This window comes from Ciona intestinalis, chromosome 3 (assembly GCF_000224145.3).
Source record: "Ciona intestinalis chromosome 3, KH, whole genome shotgun sequence".
NCBI lineage: Eukaryota > Metazoa > Chordata > Ascidiacea > Phlebobranchia > Cionidae > Ciona > Ciona intestinalis.
Genome location: NC_020168.2, coordinates 4,599,065 through 4,612,609, shown reverse-complemented (window position 1 = coordinate 4,612,609; position 13,545 = coordinate 4,599,065). Strand labels below are relative to the sequence as shown.

General features: G+C 33.8%; 4 protein-coding genes across 8 annotated transcripts in view; 3 read left to right on the top strand and 1 right to left on the bottom strand.

The window, feature by feature from the left end:
• Window positions 1-978, top strand: part of LOC100185490 (ELAV-like protein 3) — a 5,086-nt gene extending 4,108 nt beyond the window's left edge. For 3 of the 4 annotated variants that reach the window (XM_026833956.1, XM_018811288.2, XM_018811287.2), the window contains 2 exons: window positions 4-155; window positions 600-978. In XM_026833956.1, coding sequence (XP_026689757.1) covers window positions 4-155; window positions 600-752 — 305 coding nt within the window. In that variant the 3' untranslated portion in view covers window positions 753-978. The remainder of the gene's footprint in view (window positions 1-3; window positions 156-599) is intronic. The other variant, XM_009859753.3, reaches the window with a different exon arrangement.
• Window positions 979-1,521: 543 nt separating this feature from the next.
• On the top strand, window positions 1,522-2,943 carry LOC108949334. The gene is made up of 4 exons (XM_018811291.2): window positions 1,522-1,645; window positions 1,727-1,847; window positions 1,921-2,075; window positions 2,488-2,943. Exons 1-4 carry the CDS (start codon window positions 1,579-1,581, stop codon window positions 2,664-2,666), a joined length of 522 nt encoding a protein of 173 aa, XP_018666836.1. The 5' UTR covers window positions 1,522-1,578; the 3' UTR covers window positions 2,667-2,943.
• A 259-nt stretch (window positions 2,944-3,202) lies between these two features.
• Window positions 3,203-9,767, top strand: LOC100180336 (F-box/LRR-repeat protein 17). The gene is made up of 9 exons (XM_002119370.4): window positions 3,203-3,593; window positions 4,042-4,164; window positions 4,739-4,890; window positions 5,209-5,320; window positions 5,613-5,741; window positions 6,257-6,504; window positions 7,181-7,257; window positions 7,722-7,861; window positions 8,502-9,767. Exons 1-9 carry the CDS (start codon window positions 3,372-3,374, stop codon window positions 8,736-8,738), a joined length of 1,440 nt encoding a protein of 479 aa, XP_002119406.1. The 5' UTR covers window positions 3,203-3,371; the 3' UTR covers window positions 8,739-9,767.
• Window positions 9,768-10,658: 891 nt separating this feature from the next.
• LOC101242276 (dipeptidase 1-like) overlaps window positions 10,659-13,545 on the bottom strand; it is a 12,431-nt gene continuing 9,544 nt past the window's right edge. For both annotated transcript variants that reach the window (XM_009859752.3, XM_026833957.1), the window contains exons 7-11: window positions 12,704-12,755; window positions 12,060-12,236; window positions 11,509-11,593; window positions 11,056-11,131; window positions 10,659-11,004 (exon numbers count right to left, since the gene is read on the bottom strand). In XM_009859752.3, coding sequence (XP_009858054.1) covers window positions 10,782-11,004; window positions 11,056-11,131; window positions 11,509-11,593; window positions 12,060-12,236; window positions 12,704-12,755 — 613 coding nt within the window. In that variant the 3' untranslated portion in view covers window positions 10,659-10,781. The remainder of the gene's footprint in view (window positions 11,005-11,055; window positions 11,132-11,508; window positions 11,594-12,059; window positions 12,237-12,703; window positions 12,756-13,545) is intronic.

Below are 13,545 nucleotides of genomic sequence, written 5' to 3'. Positions count from 1 at the left end.
GAGGCAACCAGAACTATGGTGGAGGGGGTAACCATGATCGAGCTGCTGAAGCTTCTGCACAGGCAGAAGGGAGGATCGTTTATGTTTATGGGATTGGACCTTATACTGATGAGAACGCACTCTGGCATTTGTTTTTCAACTTTGGAACGATTGTGGTAAGTTTTGCTTTGTGTATATCAACATTTACTTCTCTTCCGCCGCCACAACAGTTGCCAATATGTCAAAACTCGGTCCAAAATTTAATACCTCAGTAAAAACAAAAATTGCACATACATAAAAATAATTAGGAAGATGTAGCTTGATGTGCATGTGTTTAACTCTATATAGGTGTGGTCGTGTGGATATTAAGCAAAGTTGTTGTATTGCCTACTGTCGTATATTATGTGTTCCAATTCTTATATCAGTTCTGTGTGGTAGGCGAGCTACTATAGATGTACTACAAGTCAATAAGAATACAGTAAATCTTTACTGTACACTGGCACTGTACCTATATGTTGAAAAGTTGTAAATAACTAAAAACAATTTAAGAACCACTTTACCACTGCACAAAGTAGTAAAATCCATACTAGGAGTTAAAACTTCATTACTTCAAATTCCAGCGTGTGAATGTGATCTATGATCAAATGAAAGGCACCGGCAAAGGATACGGTTTCATCACATTCAGTACTGCAGCAGAGGCTAGCTATGCAGTTGCCCAGATGAACGGGTATGTCTTCCAGAAAAAGGCATTGCAGGTCTCAATTAAAACATAACGCTTCAAATATGTAAATCAATTCCAAAACTGTACATTAAAATACGTTGTAACGTATCTGAAACAGCGACGGGTCTGTTTCGTAGCTGGCGGTTTCTCGTTTCCATTTTATATCGCTCAATTTGACATTGCTTTTTTACGCGGCTGTTTTAGCGTTTCGTTCATTGCGAATGAACTATCATTGTACGCGATGTAATACATTATCACTATGTTTAGTGATCTCTTTAGTGCTTAGTCTTAATTACCGCACAAAGAAGCGTATTGTATCGTGCGGTTTTGTATACAATACGAATCCATTAGAGCTACCTATAAAGAACTATGATTGCCGACAGCTTAAACCCTTTTGTAAGCTTGCGGTGATTAAGTGATTGCCTGTTCCAACGCCAATGTGCGTTGTATTACTCCTCCAGTAGTCGAAGCAGTTTATGATACGTGATGGTTTAAATAGGATGGTACAGTTCTATGAAATATTAATAAGAGGTAAATTATGTATGAAGAATGCATCTTTGTCACGTTTCACTTCATTTCATCAGTAGCAAGCATGTATTCTTATAATAGCGTTGTCAAAAAGTTTAGATAAGCACATTATCAGTTGAGATCGTTTTCTGTTCAACACCATAGTACATTTATGTAAATGATTCGGTGAAAGTATTTTAGATGGCTGTGGAAAAAATACGGCCGTGCTATGTACCAACTAATCCCTAATTACATTATATGTAAAAAAGGTCCACACTTGTTTACGTAAGAGTTATGCGCTACATTAGTTCTATTGATAAAGCATTGCTTTCAGTTCAGCAGCGATCTTTATTAACTAACTTTTGTTTGGGATGGTTAATGTTTACCACAGATTAACTCTCTGCTTCACAATGTACACGTACCTTGTCAAGGCGCAACGTAAGTACTATTAAATTTCTTGCATTAAATAGAACTCAAAATGGAAAATGTCTTTCTTTACGAGCTTTGTCGTGTGTTTAGGTTGCGGATTATATCGTCCAATTTGTAATCCCAAATACACATGTTGTGGGTTCGGCGCTCACGCCTATTGTGCTACTGCTCCATGTTACTCACACTCATTTTCAAAAGCATTTACACTGGGGTAAGAAAAGTTTTTTGCCTACAAATTTTAATTCTGATGGTCAACCGTATTTTTTGTTTCTCATTATGTTTAGGTCTGGCACTATAGTTGGGGTATCTGTTGCAGCTGCATTGATGTTGCTTGGTAGCATTGTAACATGCGTTTACTGCTTGTGTTGGATGAAACGACCGAACAGACGTCAAACCGCGGTTGATCCAAATGTGTCCACAACGCTCCCACATTCAGACTGTAAGCAAAAATCCTATTATATAATAGGAAGGGGTGAGATTGAACCTTATTTTTATTTTTTACTCGTCCCATTTGGTGGTGTTAAATAAAGAATATTTACTGAATTATGTTACCGAATCTTCGTGACCATAAAAACCGTGGTTACTTAAAAAAAATACAATCAGAAAATATGGGAGGTGCTATAACAGCTCTTACTCCAAAGTAGTATAGTAGGGTGGAGGAAGATAGGACAACTTTACCAGATAAAATCTAAATATCTTGATCATGTAATAACGGCCTATGGTCATCGTGAGGATTTGGTTTAATAATTCTTTGAATGTTTTTTGTTTACTACCAAATTGGACTGCCAAAGATTTTTACTATATACCAAAAATTGTACAGATTATTCAAATTACTACCAAAAATTTTACAGATTATTCAAATCAAGCATACGACATCGAAAGCACTGTTTATCCTGACTACCCTCCTCCGGAGTATGCTACTTTGCATGTAAATGGGAAAGAGCTCCCGTTACAACCACCGGCATATACGGCATGCGCATCTCAGTCCTCAACAAGCTTAAGTAATGTTACTGCTCGCGAACAGCCATAAGCTTGTGGTACACCTTAAAAAGTATGTCCTCGTTTCCTATTTGCTTGGGAAAGATGAACGTTGTATGAGAACTATTTATAGTTTAACAACTGGACGTTGTTGGGTTATCGTCAAGTGGGTCCCACCAGAATGAACCGTTAACGAGGCATCGGACCAAAGAGTTTAAGTTTGGTTTATGTCTTGGGTATAGGCGTAGCGTACGACTACTGGAACTTTTCGACGAATATTGAACGTTCACGTCGAAAACTTCTGCCATTGTAATAAAATTAAAAGCCCGAATCTTGAGTTTAAATCATACTAGGTGTACGGTTTGTATTTTCACTACCGTCAAAGCAGCACTTCTATTTTCCCACATTAAGTTTTGGAATGACCTGTGTTAATTTTAACCCGTTTGTGGATTTTGTAACAAAAATGTGCTGGGCAAAATGCTTACTCAATAAAAGATGAAACATTTTCGCAAAAAGTCAATAATTAAGAGGTATCTAGTACTAGTAAGTCAAACCCTACATACGTAGGCACTACCGGGTACTACCGACGAAACTTAGTTGTTACGGTACAACATAGTAGGCGACTAGTGTACGCTCCATACATAAAAGCGTTGCCGCTAGTTGCGCTCTTAAACATTGGTCTCAGTGCGGTAAAGGTAAACATTCGAGGGATTTCCAAGTGGTTATTGTTTATTATGTGATTTGAGGAATTACGGCAATGGCAGACTGGGTTTACAGTTTACTAAAGCGGTTTTACCAGCGATTTTTTCCTACAAATATCCTGCAATGGATGCGAAAACAGCAGATTGAAAATGGTCCAGACGAATGTTATGATACAACCGAGTTGCACTCGTCTTACCTTCGAGATGCAGAAGAGCATGAGACGTGGTTTCCAGAGGTCACCAATATAAACCAGCTACCGTATTCGGTTTTAGTAAAGGTAATACAGTGCTCTACATTCGTTGACATGCCTCTAACAAATTAGAATCACTTTTTTAATAGTTTATTCATGGTTTCATGGTTAATTAGTGCTTATTTTAATAGTATAGCAATAAAGATATTAACCTGAGTACCCTAAATAAATTTGCTCCAACTTAATGGTTTATTGTGGTTTGACTAAATTGTCAGCCATACGCCTAATAACCTACAATCAAAAAATACCTACAAAGTTATAAATAGCATAATTAGAAAGGGTCATAAAGCGTAAAGAATAGAACACATGTGTTATGTTACAAAACACCCGTGTTATGGCAAGACAAAAAAGTACATTGATTCACATGTTGTCCAGATTGTTTGGCCCTGGTTTAATTAAAAAGTGCCTGTTTTTCGCTGTGGCACAAAATGTTATACTGTAGCATATATCCCATTTAAACCAATATATTTTACAGATATTTTCCTACCTTTCTGTGGAAGACCGACTATTAGATTTATGTTTTGTGTGCAAGCACTGGCATCAGGTCTGCCATGACCAAACTTTCTGGAAAGAGATTGATTTTTCAGATAGATCATTGGTAAGTCTAAATTTTAATATACTTTTATATTTTTTTTTATAATGTGTAAAACTATAAACAAGACTCACAACAACTAGGTTGCTGTTATTATGATTTAAATCTGGGCCCTGACACGGTGGTTCAAGCCGTCACCTCTACACCAAAAGATCCGGGTTTGCGGCTTGACCTGCTACCATTGTTGACGTTTTAAAGCATGTCCTGAGATAAGAAGCTTAAGTGTCAGCAAATACTCCAAACCAATAGCCCTTATCACATTGGTTCTATAATTTGTCAGTCATACAAAAAAATGACAAAGAGATAAAATAAATCAGCCACAAAGTAACAAGTGATAACTTGTAAGCAGACATAAGGTGTTAAAAATATAACATCTTTGTTATAACGGATGTCGTTGTCATGCCCACTGGAGGATTAATAAGTTGCATTATATTCATTAATGGTCATACTCATACTAAATATTTTACCAATTTATCATGTGCTGGTATGACTAATAGTTTATTTTTAAGCCATTCTGTACTATTGTCCATTAAATATGATTAAATAAAGTTTTTAATGTTCAAAAATCTTTACAAAAAAGGTTACAGATGAAGTCCTACTAAGAGCTGTAACATTTAGCAAAAATGTTCAAAGTGTCAACTTGCGTGGAGCTTCAAACAAGCGTTTAACCAGAGAGGGACTTATAGCTCTCTCCAAGGCTTGCCCAATGTTAGAAACCTTGAAGCTCACATGGTATCCCAATTTCTAAATAAATTTTAAATATGATTAATTACTTTAAACTTGTCTAGGTGCAAATTTTATTCTCTTGGGTTGTTTAAAAAACACTTTTGCAGCTACAACAGAAAGTTTTGTTTTGTTAATTGTATTTGTTGTTTAAAAAATGTTTATGCACTTAAGTTAAAAGAAGTATTTTTACACTTAACTTAAAAAGTAATTCATTCCTTTTTCTAACTTAACTTTATAAAACTACTAGAAAACCATGCACTATGTGTTCAATCCACTCTAGGATAAAACTACTAAAGTTAACATCACTGTGTTTATTCATCTCAGCTCTGCTTCATGTTTGAATGAAGAAACTGTTATTTCCATGATTCAAAACTGTCCACGATTGAAACACCTTCAGATTGCCATGATGGGTTTAACAGATGAAACTATGTTAACGGTGATTGTAATAAATTACACTGAAGAAATGCGTGTAACTTAGTTATCCTTACATAGTTTGGCAACAACAGTGGTTATAACAAATGTGTTCTGTTTCACACACCCCTTGCCTGCTTACGAGTTACCACATATTTAATTTTTTGTGTGATTTTTATTCTATTTTTTCATTTTTTATAAGTTTTTCTAAGCTGTAGTTAAATCTAGTTTAGGCCTTTCAAAAATTATTTTGGCAGTTACGTAAAATGTGCAAATCATTAGGTACTAAAGTTATTAAACTGTTGCATTTTTAACAGATAGCAAACTGCCTTAAAGATTTAGAATTCCTCAGTGTTAACAAGAATCATGTAATAACTGATGATGGAGCTATTGCTGTTATAAGAAGTTGTAAGAAATTAACAACATTGAGAATGGAAGATTTAAAGGTATATATATATTTATATCAATATCAATGTTGTAGGAAAATAATTTAAACTGCAATGCCATGACTAAACTATTTTTTCAACTGGGATTTCTGTACACTATGTGAAGTACACATGGTATGACATAAATGTTTATAAGCATAGGTTTAAACATGGCTTAATGTTAGAGGTGTAAGCAGTGGCAGTGACATGTCACTTTATGAAACAAGGTCGACTTTACATAGTTTGATACCCAAGTCTTTGTTATGCCTTTATAGCAGATCTAAATTCTACCACATTTAGCTCATTAATTACTGCGGTTTCCATGTGTTTGACAACTATGAGTGTAATTCTATTTTGGCTATATCACCCCCAAAATTTTGAAAAAACATCAAAAACGTTATGCATAGGAATCAAGTTATACTTTTCACAATTTTTTTAGATGTTTCAAATGTATCTAAAAATATATATCTAATATAACTGATGGCTGCTACTGACTGCCTCTCCAGATGACAAAAAATATTTTGCTATTCTGTCAGATAACGGACAAAACTATCGCCGAACTTGTAGCACGCGAATCAACCAATCCAACCATGGTTGATCTGAACGTCGAAATGGCAAAGTTTTCACCAAAATCTGCTGAAAGTTTGGCTAAGCTGAAGAATTTGGAAGTTTTTTATTTGACGCGTTGTAAAGGCTTCACTTATGAGAATCTGAAACCGATTGTTCTCAGCATGACAAAACTGACGAGGCTCAGTCTCTGCATGAACGACGAATTGGATAACAGGTTGAGTGTTTTTCTACCTTTATTTCAATATTTTAACATAGCAGGACAACTGATCATAATATTCTATTTAGTTGAAGTTCTTCATAGGAACCTGGGATTTATTTTTTTCTATATAGTTGAGGCCCTTATCGAGGAGCTGGGATTTTTTTCTATAAGGTCTTTATCGACCTGGGATTTATTTTTTTTCTATGTGGTTGAGGTCCCTATTGACGACCTTGGATTTATTTTTTCTTATTAGTTGAGGTTCTTGTTGAGGACCTGGGTTCAAATTTAACCTATTATCCCAACACCAAAGCTTCATATATGTGTTGATCATGTAACTAGTGTGGCTCTGGGATAATTAATAACAAAACAGGAAATAGGAGGTTTATATGCATATTAAATATGGTTACTTCATACACATCATGTTGACTGTTGGGTATTGGTAATGTTATTTTACACAAGTCACAAAACATTTGTAGATGTCAAAAAATAAAATAAGTTACTCAGCCAACATGTTTTACCGTAACTTCCATACTCTTAAAACATATGGATATTTAAGTTTTGGAAATGTTTTTTAAATATACAGAGATCTGGCAAGTTTTTTTTTACCTTTAAAAAAGCCATAGTTTTTGGTTGAGTTTTATCCTTTAAAAAAGCAATAGTTTTTGGTTGAGGTAATATCATCTTTTTCCAGAGTTGCAAAACTGCTGGCAATGAATTTAAAACAACTGAAAGATGTTTTTCTAACATCCATTCCAATCGATGATTCTGGTAAATATCAATCTTTTTCACTGTAACAAATAATATAGTAGGGTGGGGAAGATAACAATTAACGGTCTATGAGAGTCGTAAGGGTACGTTTTTTAATTCTTTTATTTTTAGATAACTACCAAATGGGATGAGAAAATAGAATGAAAAGGTGTCCCATCTTCCCACACCCTACTATATTAGTATCAGTATGCTAGAAGTGTATAAATGATTATTTGTGTTTATATTGATATTATAAATAGTAATAATAATAACTTTTACAGTGAAATTTTTGGAGTATCTTTATAAAATTGGGTATAGGCCATCCAAAGTTATACAAAAATAGAAAAAAATTAAATTTTTAATCTAAAAATGTTTTGTTGGACCTATGTTTTATATTGCTAAAGTATTCAACTACTGTTAAATTCCCTTTGAAAATTATACAGCATTAATTAAATACAAATTCCAATGCATTGATATTTATTCAGGCATGGCTTGCTTTGCGAGGCATGGAAAGAATCTTGAAATGTTGGACGTTGGTTACAGCAAAGTAACAGAGAAAGGAGTGGAGAATGTGTGTCAGTCTCTTCCAAAGTTAAAATGGCTTGGATTAACCAGATGTGAAGGGGTAATGTTTTGTTTTCTTGATTTTCTATGTTATGTTTTGGGGAACTCAGTGACATTATAGGTCCATTTTTTTTGAATGGTTGTTCTTATTTTTTGCTCTGTTAGTTTTACACCCAAAAAAACTTTCACAAATGAAAAATTTCTGATTAAAAAAAATAAAAAAAACTCTTGGATGCCTATTAATTCTCTATTGTTAACCATAAATAAAATTTTAGTATTTAGGAGAAAACCATACATAGACATCATATAGTCCAAACGCATGTGTCAGGTGTTTTATTAAGTTATCAAAATCTGAAATTCAATACAGAATTATAAAAAGTATTTTTTTTTTAATTTTTATTATTTTTTTCCAATATAGAGAAGGTTGGGGTAGGATGGGACCTGTTTTTATTCTCTTTTTTCGTCCCATTTGATAGTAAATAAAAATTTGTTTTGGAATTATATACCCGTATCCCCACGACTCCCATAGACTGTTGTTAATTGTTTAAAAAACAATCAGGATTTTATTATGTGGTAAAGGTGTCCCATCTTCCCCCACACTACTATATTATGTGGTAAAGGTGTCCCATCTTCCTTCTTCCCCCACACTACTATATATAATTTTTTTACTAAACAAATTATTTTATTTTTCTACCACGCAGGCAAACAAGAAAGAAGTTGAAATTCTTGCGCATCGTTTTTCCCACGTTCAGTTCGTCACTTTCCTCCAAGATGCCAAACGGATGTTGGTGAAGAGAGGATGTTGGGATCACTCCTTCAATGGGGTCCTCACTGAAAAGAAGATCCTGGAGCAGATGTCAAAAGAGATGCCTCCTCCGTACCACAGAAGAAAAATCGCATCCGGAGGAGTTATTGAATATTTCGATACCCGAACATGAGAAATTTGTCATAAGCGTCAAACTTTTTGTTTCATGAGAAATTTGTTACTAGCACCAAACTTTTTTATTTGTCATTGGCTCAAAACTTTTCTAAATACAGGGGAGGCACGGATAGCTACATGCACACCCCTATGAAAAAAATATTCAATATTTAAATATAATATTAAGAGCAAAATATGCCTACCATGCCACCCAGAATTTGCGCCTATAGACTTGATTAGAATCTTAACATACTTTGCAGAAATGATTTGCTAATGTTATATATTTTGAAGTATTATATGACTATATTACTTTTGTTACTCTTCTGAAAAAAATGTAACTATTTTTATTCCATCTTTTGTTTTTGCTAAACCACATCATATGAATAGATTAGTGCAAAAAATACATTTTTAACAAAACACAAGAGTTTCAAAAGTTTCGCTTTTGCTTGATAATTAGAACAGCAGAATATTATATGATGTACTAAGAAAATTAAAACGTTTATTGCTTCTTGTGGATACTCTGTGATATTCTAGTTAATACCAAAGATACATAGAATGTAAGATATAATTATCTTTCCAATGACATGTAAAAAATACTTGCAAAAATTCATGTCAATGGCATTTGCTGTTAACTTTTTTATTCATTTCTGAACTAAATCTGTTTTGGATTTTTCAAATTTTTGTAAGTTTTATCACACACTGGTGCTAATTATGGCTGTTTGGTGTCTTATTCGATAATTTATGCAAAAAATTGTTTAAACATCTTCAACCACGTTTGTACTACAGATTTAGATGTTCTCGTTAGCTGTCAGCGTGTTTAGTTCCATAATTTGAACATAAATTTTTTTTTTTGATTTTCTGTAAAAGTTTCTCACATTCAAAGTAAGATAATGTTTATATATGTATATTGGACAGTACTTCTAAATTGAATATTTGAACTTTGATTACAAGTTTTCATGAGGAACAGAATGTTCTCAACTTTTATGCATTGTTATTAAATTGTGGATAGTTCGTTTATATAAAATACATTTAAACGAGCTCAATTTAAATTCTCTCTAAGTAAATGATGTATATATTTATTCTTGTCAGGCAGCGACAGTCTTTATAACTCGAGTGTTTTATTACATTTCGTGTTACCACCTGTGTAATTTTTTTATATCAGCTAGAGCAAAAGAATTTATTAGCAAATTATTGTGTAACAAAAAAAAGTTCCTTGCTGCATGCCCGGGACAAAATTTCCAAGACAGGAATGCAGAAAGTAGATCTTGTCCATGTCTGGTCGCGACATTTTAAACTTGGGCTATATTACACTAGCACAACAGTCTCCAAATTGGGGTCCAAACAGCAGTTTCAGAGGGTCCGCAATGTTGTTGTGACGCGATAATAAAGTGGTGTACATGAGTGTGGTTTTTGCATTTTTCCTATAGCTTTGATTTTTATAGGGCAGTGAAAGATCAAAATAATTGCAAAGGGTTCACCAGGAATTTTTTTTTTTAAAGTTTGGGAACCACTGCACTGCTAGTAGCTACAACCAAAATTAGTAGAGGCCACAACAACGTTGTTTGTGTCCGACATTTTGGATCATGAATGGCCCATACAAATGCATTCATTTTTGGTTGTTGTTTTGTTCATGTTGTCTATGTTTTGTTATCCATGTTTTTAGTTCATTTTTGATTCATGTTTTTTTTAAATTATATTTGTACTACAACGTGAACAAATTTACCGATAACTTTTTGTTTTACAATCCGTTTCCGAACCAAATAGCTCGATCATGTCATAAACAATTAACAATGGTCCATAGGAGTCATGAGAATACAGTTTTATAATTCCTAAAATATTCATTTTCTACTGAATAAAAAGGTGTCCAATTCTCCCCAAACCTACAATATGCTGAACGGCACTCGTGTTATTCTTCACCAAACAAACATTCCATCAAGAATAAAATACCACCAGTTCAGACCACTTTATTGTAAAAAAATTTCAATAATACAAAGAATTACATTTTCACACGACTAGTGGCTCCGCTGTACAAAAGTGATTAAAAAATTATTCTGCATAATGACTATGCTGGAGTTCTGCAAACTGATGCAACTTCCGAATCCGGGATCCAAGTTTCACCTGGAGAAACGTTACTACTCTGCTTGGCCACATCTTCTACCGCCCTCATGACACGTAAAATGTTCCCTCCGCTAATTTTTTTCAAGTCATCTGTTGCCCAGCCTCTGCTCAGCAACTCTCTGATCAAGTTAGGATAAGTAGACACGTCTTCTAGGCCCTCTGGTACACTGAAAACGGGATTTTAGATTTCTTTTTCCAAACAAAACATGCTAGCTTACCGTGGCACACCATCATAATCTGCTCCCATACCGAGATAATCTGCTCCAATAAGATTTTTGACATAATCAAAGTGATCTATAAACAATAAATAAACAACAATGATGAAAAAATTTGAGTCAGCAAACGGCAATTTAACATTCTGTAATTTCTGCTACCAGGTGTAATGTAATTAGTGGCCCGCAGATGGGGATACTTTTGGAAAAAAGAGTGAAATTTTCCACATTTAAAACCCCTCCCCCAAAAAAATTCTGGCTCTGCCACTAAACATAATATACATTTTCTGTCTCCTCTAGTAACTACATACATATGGCAGATAAAATATTGAAATAAAATACCTTTTTTCTAGTGGAGGAGCCGAAATTAATATACCATTAATTTAAAGTGAAAAAAATATTGGCATCACTTACACTATATATATTGTAAGAATTTCCGCTAAAATGTAAAAAACTTACCTGCTACATTGCTAATATTGGCTTTAGGGCTACAAGTGACATAGTCATTGTAAAAATTGACCATCAGAATTCCCTTGTTCTCGGCCTATAAAAATAAAGTGACTTATTACAAAATATGTATGTTGTTTAATTCATTCTAGTAGAGTGGTCTCTTCCTCAGAGTTATGCTGCTTACTGCTATTATCGTTTAACAGCATTGGCTCCAACACATTGTTTATAAATAAATTGCCCAACTGACAATAAGTCGCGGAGTGTATGAAGTCACCACTTATAGTGCATAATAGTAATGACATGGATGCCTAGGGTACATGTCATCGTAATTTTTAAAACAAGGGTGACATCATAGGTTTTTACACCCTAGTTTTAGGCTAACAGATTTTACTCTGCTGCGAGGTATCTTCTTCACATTAATCAATGAGTTTCCCGATTTTTCACAACGACGGGTGTAACAGAATTTTAACAATGTCACCAAATTTATTTATTTTTACTTAATAAAACATAAAATATTTTCTACGAACAGAACACCTGTGCTATATTAATAAAATACCTACAAGTCGTTTTAAAATATCATCTGGTACATTCCTTCCATGGTCGCACAATGCACGAGCGGAACTGTGACTGTAAATGACTGGAGCAGTCGTAACATCAAACACATCATTCATTGTCATATCCGATACATGAGCTAGATCCACCAACATGCCTAAGCGGTTCATTTCAGCAACAACGAGCTGCAAAATCTCAAAATTTACTTTAAACAAAGTTACTTTGCATTTCAAATTAAATATACATGTATAAAAAAAACACAAAAAAAAACAATATAGTAGGGTGGGGAAAGATGGGACACTGCTTTTCAATCTATTTTCTTTTCCAATTTGGTAGTAAACAAACATTTAACGATTTTTTATAAAACTTTATCCTGACGGCTCCCATAGACCGTTGTTAATTGTTTAAAACACGATCAGGATATTTAGTTATTATGTGTCAAAGGTGTCCCATCTTCCTCCACCCTACTATATAGCAATAATTTTTTTTTGTCAGTTTAATTCCGGTAGCAATGATTAAAAACTACAAAAATCAAAGATCGGATATAGCGACAAAACAATAGTTGGTATAAATAAAACATTTTAGTTTAACTTTAAGAAAAAAGCTAATCGCATAGCAAACAAACAATGAGCCTTTCATATTTAATACACACCTTTCCAAATGATGTAAGTCCTGTTGTTTTATTGGTATTAAATGCAGTGGCCCTGTAAACAGAACACTGTGATTTATCATAACAAGAAATTTATTTACTTTTTTGTACAGTAGCAAAGACCAAATTAATTAAAACAGCAAAGAGAAGGGAATTAGCAACAAAATAACAGTAGTTAAAAACATGTTGGGTGGAAAAAGTCTTGTATTCAACACATTAAAAGTTCCATATATTTCACGCCACGAATGTAACTACATTTTAAACAAAGTCACCCCAGATTTAGTTAAAAATCTAAAAACTGCGACACCTATGACTTAATAACGTAATAAAACCTTACCATGGTGTATCGCAACTATGTGTCAGTGTCATATATCGAGTTCCAAGGTTGAACAATGTTCTTAGTGCTGCAAGTGAGCTGTCAATCATGTGACCACCTTCAATACCAATCAGACAAGCAATTTTTCCCTCCTTGTTTGCAGCTATAATTTCTGCAAAATATCCTGCAATTACTCGAGTAAAATTTTTTTTTATTGAATATGGTGATAAAAACCATATAAATTAAAATAATAATCTATGGGAATTAACATGAAAAGAGAGTTGTTAAAACATCATTTGACTTTTAGTTAAAATCCATGTTTGGCAAATTTAACATACTGGAACAAAAAACGATGGATATTTTAAGTTATCTGTTTGAATACAATGACTATGTTAATGAAAGTGTAAATGTAGATTCTTATGCATGGTGGGACAATCGTTATTACCCGAGAATTCTATTTTAAACATTTCATGCCTGCTCTTAAGTTACCAGATATGCAAAAAAATGCAAACAACTTACACCAAGTCGA

Bases quoted from the DNA above. Each gene is read 5' to 3' on its own strand.
- LOC108949334 (XM_018811291.2), top strand. From the start codon at position 1,579: ATGGTTAATGTTTACCACAGATTAACTCTCTGCTTCACAATGTACACG. The intron at 1,848-1,920 runs GTAAGAAAAGTT...CATTATGTTTAG, and splicing joins TCAAAAGCATTTACACTGGG to GTCTGGCACTATAGTTGGGG. The intron at 2,076-2,487 runs GTAAGCAAAAAT...AAAATTTTACAG, and splicing joins AACGCTCCCACATTCAGACT to ATTATTCAAATCAAGCATAC.
- LOC100180336 (XM_002119370.4), top strand. From the start codon at position 3,372: ATGGCAGACTGGGTTTACAGTTTACTAAAGCGGTTTTACCAGCGATTT. The intron at 4,165-4,738 runs GTAAGTCTAAAT...TTTACAAAAAAG, and splicing joins ATTTTTCAGATAGATCATTG to GTTACAGATGAAGTCCTACT. The intron at 5,321-5,612 runs GTGATTGTAATA...CATTTTTAACAG, and splicing joins CAGATGAAACTATGTTAACG to ATAGCAAACTGCCTTAAAGA.